The sequence below is a fragment of the Etheostoma spectabile genome, chromosome 9, assembly GCF_008692095.1.
Source record: "Etheostoma spectabile isolate EspeVRDwgs_2016 chromosome 9, UIUC_Espe_1.0, whole genome shotgun sequence".
NCBI lineage: Eukaryota > Metazoa > Chordata > Actinopteri > Perciformes > Percidae > Etheostoma > Etheostoma spectabile.
Genome location: NC_045741.1, coordinates 14861356 through 14869624, shown reverse-complemented (window position 1 = coordinate 14869624; position 8269 = coordinate 14861356). Strand labels below are relative to the sequence as shown.

At 39.7% G+C, this 8269-nt stretch overlaps 1 protein-coding gene across 1 annotated transcript in view; it reads right to left on the bottom strand.

Annotated features, from left to right (window-relative positions):
* rabgap1l (RAB GTPase activating protein 1-like) overlaps window positions 1–8269 on the bottom strand; it is a 121299-nt gene that overhangs the window by 29753 nt on the left and 83277 nt on the right. Inside the window, 1 exon segment of the mRNA XM_032526143.1 lies at window positions 5811–5954. Within this exon segment, the coding sequence (XP_032382034.1) occupies window positions 5811–5954 (144 nt within the window).

The window sequence follows — 8269 nt, the reverse complement described above, 5'->3', positions numbered from 1 at the left end:
CTTGAATCAGCCGGCCCATTCTCCTTTGACCTCTAGCATCAACAACATTTTCGTCCACAGGAATGCTGCATACTGGATGTTTTTCCCTTTTCACACCATTCATTGTAAACCCTAGAAATGGTTGTGCAGGAAAATCCCAGTAATTGAGCAGATTGTGAAATACTCAGACCGGCCCGTCTGGCACCAACAACCATGCCACGCTCAAAATTGTTTAGATCACCTTTCTTTCCCATTCTGACATTCAGTTTGGAGTTCAGGAGATTGTCTTGACCAGGACCACACCCCTAAATGCATTGAAGCAACTGCCATGTGATTGGTTGATTAGATAATTGCATTAATGAGAAATTGAACAGGTGTTCATAATAATCCTTTAGGTGAGTGTAATGTTTCTATAAAAAATGTTTTTACAGATTACTCTGTGGAGCAAATATTTGTGGAAAGAAGTTCTGTTTCTATTTGCTGATATTTGTAAAATATTATTGTGAAAACATAGTTTTTTTCTTCCTCTATTGTCGACAAAATGATTATGAATTTGAGACAGAAAGAAAGAAAATGTAAAGCTGATGTCAGCTCTGCATGGGAACAACCGTCTCCTTGGTCTCCGTGACAACCAGTTCACATAGCAACACAAAGCTAAAAATATCTGGTCAGCTCTAAAAATAAACGGAGAAAAGAGAGGGGGAGCTCTGTCTTCACACACCTATCTTTGTAGGCCGCAAGATGGTGCTACAGTGCTGAGGCAGGATCAAAGGTGTGTATGAGAGAAAGAAAGATAATCTCAGATTTGGTGTGTCTGAGCAACAGAGATTCATGGGGGGAAAGAGAGATAAACATGCAGAAAATGGAGACATCATGACATAGACTGGGAGGGTGATGATGGAATTTAGTTAGGCAAGTTAGGCAAGTTAGGCAGAGTTAAGTAAATAGGAACGGAAATCATTCAATAATTTTGAAGCTCAGTTCTATTTGTTAGGCTTTATACTTGTTAAATTAATTCCACAGATTTCCTTTGTTTTAGTTAATCACTGTTTTAGCGTTGGACCATAACAGTTGTTAAAGATAATAATAAAGATAAAGATAGTCTGGACAATACTAAATGATTACTGATTACTAAAGTGGTAATACCCGATGATTCTAAAGCAATTCACATATGACCTAAATACATAATGCAACATCAAGGTGTGATTGGGACTCCCCACCAATCATTAGCTTAGCCAAATGTGTGAAAGCCAGTGGGAAAGCACAAACAAACTCACCAAACAAAAGTCCAGTAGCTTTTGACTTACAATTTTTACATATGAGGTTAGAGACATTACATGAGAAAATATTAATAATAACACATTTGGGTGAGGGTAAATTGTAGTAGAAATTGTGAAAAGTAGAAGACAATAAGCAGTGTCAGACTGCTGTATGAAGAAAGCAAAATATAAAGACAAAAGAGAACAAGATAGAAAGACTATTGGTTATATAAATATAAGATTGAGTTAATGAACAAGGAAGGAAAGAGGCACACCAGAAGAAAGAAAACAGCAATTAGTTGTTAAAGAAATGGCAAGAAAAGAGGTAAATGACAGAGTAAATAATGAAAGATGACGATGATAGACAAAGGATAAACGAAGCAATAAAAGGAGTGGGAGAAGATGATGAAAAAAAGCAAAGAAGAAGAGGGCAGACAGAGGGATGCAGGAGATGAGAATTCTCGTTTAACAAGCAGATTCTCATCATGCGGCTCATTGGGCGAGAAAGACCTGGGAAACTTTTAATTGTTTTGCCTGGGGCCAATAGGAGGACAGAGGGAGGTAGAGAAGGATGTGGAGGGGAGAAGAAACAAATAGGGCATGTTTTTATGTAATGAATCTTTTTACAAGTCAAAGATGTCAAAACAATATTTAGCGCGCACACGCACACACACACACGCACACACACACGTAATTCTAGCAAGTAATTGTGGTGGATGATAAGTTATTGTGCTACAGTGATACAGTGTATACTATTTGTTGCCGAGTCACTTGGAAAAATGGGTCTGAGTAATACTGCTCTGGACCAGTTTAGATCTCTCTGACAGAACTCAAGCTGCTGTTATTGTTAATGCCTCTTCTTCATCTGCTCATGTTGGATGTGGTGTTCCTCAAGGCTCTGTTATTGGCCTCTTGTTACTTTGAGTTTCTATGCGCCAAGTACAATATTGATTTCCATAAGGAGGCAGCTGCATGCTTGCACCTCCAGATAGGGGCCTCAGTCAGATACTCCCAGCGCATCCTCATTACACATTTGGCTTCAGCTGGTCTGCCTGGCAGCCCTACCAGCCACCTGATCTGACTCACCAGCTGGTGGTGATCAGCTAAAAGCTCTGTTTCTCTCCTCACTTGAGTCTCCAAATCATAAGGCCACAGATAAGACGACACGGCCAAAGAAACAAAAACTCAAGCGTGGATCATATAAGGGGCTTTGGTACTAGGTCAGGGTGGCTACAGGTATTAACAAGTTAAATTTAAGACTTTTTAAGACTTTTTAATACCAATTCTAAATGAAATTTAAGACCAAATTTACGATGGAAATACAAAGTGGAAATATACAGTAATCTTTCCAAGTAAACACAAAATTAACAGTATGGTAAAATGACAACAATCGGTTGAGTTTAAGAACATTGACTTAATGTGTGTTATCTGAAAGCATAACACAAACATGTAATTGCTGTCCTAAATTATATTACAATATTTTCAGAACATTTGGGTCCCTTGAACAAATGGTTATAACATCAAGTGAAATAACATCAAGTGAATATAAAAAAAATTAAATTAAATGCCAATTTCCAGCTGCTTTTAAAATGCAAAGACTCTTGTATGATTTGTGCCTAACAGACACACAGAGAGAGAAAGAGAGAGAGAGAGAGACTCAGATGGATTGGTTGCAGTTTGTGGAGGACTCATCATGGAGAGAAAGTAGACAGCAGTGTGTATGACTGTTTTGCGGTGTGGAAATATGTGTGTGTGTGTGTGTGTGTGTGTGTGTGTGTGTGTGTGTGTGTGTGTGTATCTATATGTGTGTTTTCAGGTCTCCATGTGACCAGTTTTTGTTCAAGTTTTGATGTCTACTCCTGAGCTTTTGTGAATATACTTGGAAAACAATTCATATACTATAATAAACAAAACAGTGACTTTGCACTTGAGAAAGCCTTCCCAAAAGAGTGTCCTTACCAATTTAAAACAATACACGCACATGCAAGTCCAGTGGTTTGCTTTTGGTTGTCTGGTTCAGTGTCTCGTCGAACATAAATACAAACGCACCGCATTTTTGGACTTCTGTGATGAGGTCTTTTTTTATATATGGCGCCATTCCAAATTTAGCCACGTATCTAGTCTTTTCTTTTCCAGAGGTAAATGACTGTACAAGCCTTGAATCTGGAAGCATTGCTTGGAACACTTCTTCAGCCCCGTCATTTGACCTGTATGAATTGTGTCTTGTCACGGTCCTCAGCCCGGAGTGTTGGGGTAGAGCCACAAATTGCTCGTAGGTCAGCTGGCGTTGTTGGCTGTAGATTTCCCGCATAACATCTAGCGTTGTAGCGTTGACATTGTTGCTAGCGGTGGAGCAGAAACTAGCGATGGCGGGTTGCTGGCGTGCCTTTACGTAGTCTATGTTTTTTGCTTTGTACGTGCGATTCCACCGCTCTAATCCCCATTGGCCCAAGTTTGAAAATCCTCCGACACATAATGCAGTTTGCTTCATAAGCATTTTCAGGCACCGACCTTAACCAAGGATACTTGTTGTTTTCAAGCTATTTGTCACTGAACTTGCATTTCCCCATGTTTCTAGGCGGCTATCAACAATTACTGTATCACCTGCATGCTGCTAATTTACAAATCCCGCGAAATAACAAATCTCACTGACTACGGCCACGTCAACACCCGCCCACGAAGCAGGTTGATTGTTTGGAGTGGTTAAGGTTAGGATAGCCGATTGGTCAGGGGATAGGACATGTACAAATGGGGTTATGTTACCGCGACAACGCAGCGCAAAGCCTACCGGAAAAAAATATTCAACAACAGATTGCTTGCATTTTCGCCGTGACATGACACAAACATATTTAAGACCTACCCAATCTGAATTTAAGACAATTTAATGCTTTTTAAGGCCTTAATTTTAGGAAACGTGATTTAAGACTTTTTAAGACTTTTTAAAAGGACCCGCGGCCACCCTGCTAGGTACACCTAAGAACTATCTTGTGCTTAAACATGGTTTTGTTTCAGGCAGTCACTGATTAGTTCAATAAGAAAAAAAAAAACATTGCTGGGGTTCAGATCTCCCGAGAGCATTGAACTATTAAGTCCTCAGGGGTAAGGATTGGAGTCCGGATCGGGACAGATTTTCCTGTTCGAGCCCGGCCCGCGTCCGAAAAAGCCTTGAAAAACATGGCCCGAGCCCAACAGGCATAAGGAAGTTTTTTGGTCTGAGCAAGACAGTTAAAATCTAATTTTTTCCTCATACTAATGGCACATGTAGAATACGCTTTTGTGTGGAAAGCCCGCATTCATTAAGCAACTGTAGGAAGGCATTCAATATGTCAACAGATGAGAGCTTCAGCGCACAAGGGGCAACAAGCGCACTTTAATAAGCTGTTTAATTTAAAATCTTCAATGTGTTTCTGCTTTCCTGCTTCCTTCATTTCCGACTGTGATCAGAAAACCAGGGGAGACTCTTTACCTCCAAGGCTGACGTTATAAAATGAATAACGTCAGGGTTAAAATCATGTTTCTGGTGAGCAAATAAATGAACTTGGCTTTCAGTCTGGGGATTATTTTGGACACCGCACAATGTGTGCAAAACTTATTCCATGCCGGTTGCATCTACAACATGTCTGACCAAGTGTGACCGAGCCCGACCCAAACCCAACCATAATTTCTAAATACCTGTTATAAGCTGGCCCGGCCCGTCGGGTACCGTCGGGACCTGTCGGGACCTGTTGGGACCCGTCAAGCTCGGGTTGGGTATCCATGCCTCAGAAAGGATGCAGTGTTCTCATACTGATATCGGGCCAATACTGACTCAAATAGCTGGATTGTGTATCAGTGACAATAGGGCTATTTATACATATATGTTTATTTACTATATACATTACATATTAGAATTTTATTCCTGTGTGTTGACTGATTTGTTGCTGCATTTAAAAGGTTTACTCTTGTATTGCATATCCTGTTAATATTGAAGTTTTTTTTCACTCAGGGGTCCTCTCCAGGCATTGCAAAAGACAGGGACTAAAACAAAAACGTTTTATCATCTTTTTCGTAAATATACTATCATAGTACTTTAATCATTTATTTTCTATTCACCTCAGATTTACTCTCTGCATTTGTGTTTGGTGTTCTACTGAATGTATGCAACATTTTGTTTCTATTGTAAATTACTCTTTAGCACTGTGGTGGCTAGTTGCTTTTGACAGAAGGTCTCTTCAGAGGCCCTTTTTGTAAAAATGTTTTAGAACAAGAAGGAAGCAGTGATTGGTATTGAGTCAAGTGGTCTTAATGACATTAAATCAAAGATTGTATCAGCCCTTAAAAGCCTGATCGCCGCATACCTATTGATTACATTGGGAAGATATTAGATCAAACCAAAGACCAATTCCATATTCCCTCCTAGCATCCCAGTATCCTCTGCCACTCCTTATCTTCTATCCGTGACCTTGTTGTCTATCTCATTACTACTCCTCTCATCTTTCTAGAAGGCCCTCCCTTTATTGGACCCTAGACAATGTAGACAAATCACTCTCCATATGCTACCAGTATAAAGTAGTGCAGTGAGCCAAGTTATACCTCACAGAGCAGCAGGTCAGTGATGTGGAAAACCATGCACAGGGGGAACTTGGCAGTGAAGAGGGTGAGGAACCACTGGGAGGCGTACATGTGTGCCTCCAGGTTTAACTCTTGGAAGTGGGACCACAGGTCTGGAAGCTGCTCCTGTGGGAGCAGATAGAAGAAAAGGAGGAGGAGACACTTGTGAGATGAAACAGCACTTTACAAGAATAGAAAGATGTGGCTCTGTTTGTCATTTCAATTTCACATTATTTCATTTTTACTCATCCTTTATTAAATCATGCCGTCTCACTGAATTGATAATCTCTTTCACGAGAGACCCAGAGGCCCAAGAACAAAAGAAAAAGTTGAAAAGAAACAATTCAGCATCACTTCCCAGCTGCCTGTCAGAGACTTTATTCATACACTGCACAGACATTGTTCAAGTTATATAAAAAAGAAACTATATTATACAAAGCAAGTATATTCATAAAATGTGACATTTACAAATCTTTATTAGCAAAGAATTAGCAATGTAACCTTTGTTGGGCAATTTGTTTCATAAAATGTATAAAGTGTATGAGCACCAGAACTCAGCATTGCCAATGTTATCATATTATTCTGCATACTTCGTTTGATGAGAATTCCTACATTCAGTCTCTTTTCCACTTATTATTTTATTTCTTAACCATTTGTTTGCTCTAGTTTATTGGTATTTATATACTTTTGTTTTGAAGATTAAGCACACGAGGAGAAAAGCTGTAGCTTTAAAGTGAAAAGTGTACCTGTGTGTTTTAGCGTTAATGAAGGATTCAATCAACCAACATTTAACGTGTCACATGTCACCTGATACTGAGGTCCGACCTGCATGTCAATCTTTTTTTTACATTTATAGTCAATTTTACTTCTATTGGGCGAAAACCTGTATGTACTATTATAATTCTTTTATCTTTTTAGGTGTGACATTATACCACCTGTCCAGGGACAGCAGATGTAAAATAGCCTTTTGGCTAATTCTGGCCCATTTTACATTTTATATGTATTATTGGTGTGCATTGTCCCTGTTAAATAAACCTGAAAATAAAATAAAAACAAATAAACATCAGCAGTCAACACATTTTTCATTGAGCGCGTTTGGTCATTGCAAACTAAGTTGAACTTGATTCTGAGAAACTACTGCTAGCAGAGCCAGGATGGATTTCAGGGCCAAATTAATCTCTACTCAAAGAGTGGATGTAGACTGTAATACCTGAGTGGGATGGGACTTAACCAGCACCAAGTTCATCAGCCCCAACAGACAGACAGAATCCTGTTTAGCCTACGGAGACCACAAGTCTCACACGCACAGACTATGAAGTAACTCTCGTTAAATTCTATTATACTTTGTGACCAGAAACAAGTCAACAAGGCAACAACAAACATGTTGTTCCCCACAGATGATGCAATTACTGGTAACACGCTCTACGTATTTGAATATGATCAAACCTTCCTTACATTTATGGAAGAATCAAATACATTTTGTAAGGCTATTTGCACTGTCTGCTAGTCTCTTCTTTTTAGTGGCACCCAGTATGAGTAGAGTGGGGCTCTAATGTTTGGGCACCCCAGGTAAAAATTTGAATTAATGTGCATAAAGAAGGCAAGAAAAGATGGAAGAATTTCCAAAAGGCATCAAAAAAATGGCGTCTGCAAAAGTTTGGGCACCCTGCAGAGTTTATAGCATGCACCGCCCCCTTTGGAAAGCTAAGACCTGACAGTGTCATGGATTGTTCTCAATCATCGTCTGGAAAGACCAGGTGATGTCAATCTTAAGGTTTTAAATGCCCAGACTCATCTGACCTTGCCCCAACAATCGGCACCATGGGGTCTTCTAAGCAGTTGTCTAGAAAACTGAAACTGAAAATAGTTGACGATCACAAAGCAGGAAAAGGCTATAAGAAGATAGCAAAGCGTTTTCAGATGCCAATCACCTCTGTTTGGAATGTAATTAAGAAATGGCAGTCATCAGGAACAGTGGAAGTTAAAGCAAGATCTGGAAGACCAAGAAAAATATCAGACCGAACAGCTTGCAGGATTGTGAGAAAAGCAAGTCAAAACCCACGTTTGACTGCACGATCCATCCAGAAAGACCTGGCAGACACTGGAGTTGTGGTACACCATTCCACTATAAAGAGATACTTACAAATATGGTCTTCATGGAAGAGTCATCAGAAGAAAACTTCTTCTACGTCCTCACCACAAAAATCAGCGTTTGAAGTTTGCAAATGTACATAGACAAGCCTAATGCATTGTGGAAACAAATTCTGTGGACCAATGAGGTTAAAATAGAACTTTTCGGCCGGATTGAGCAAAGGAACGTTTGTAGAAGAAAGGGCACAGAATTTAATTAAAAGAACCTATGTCCAACTGTTAGGCTTGGGGATGAATCAATCATGCTTTGGGGTTGTATTGCAGCCAGTGGCACAGGGAACATTTCACGA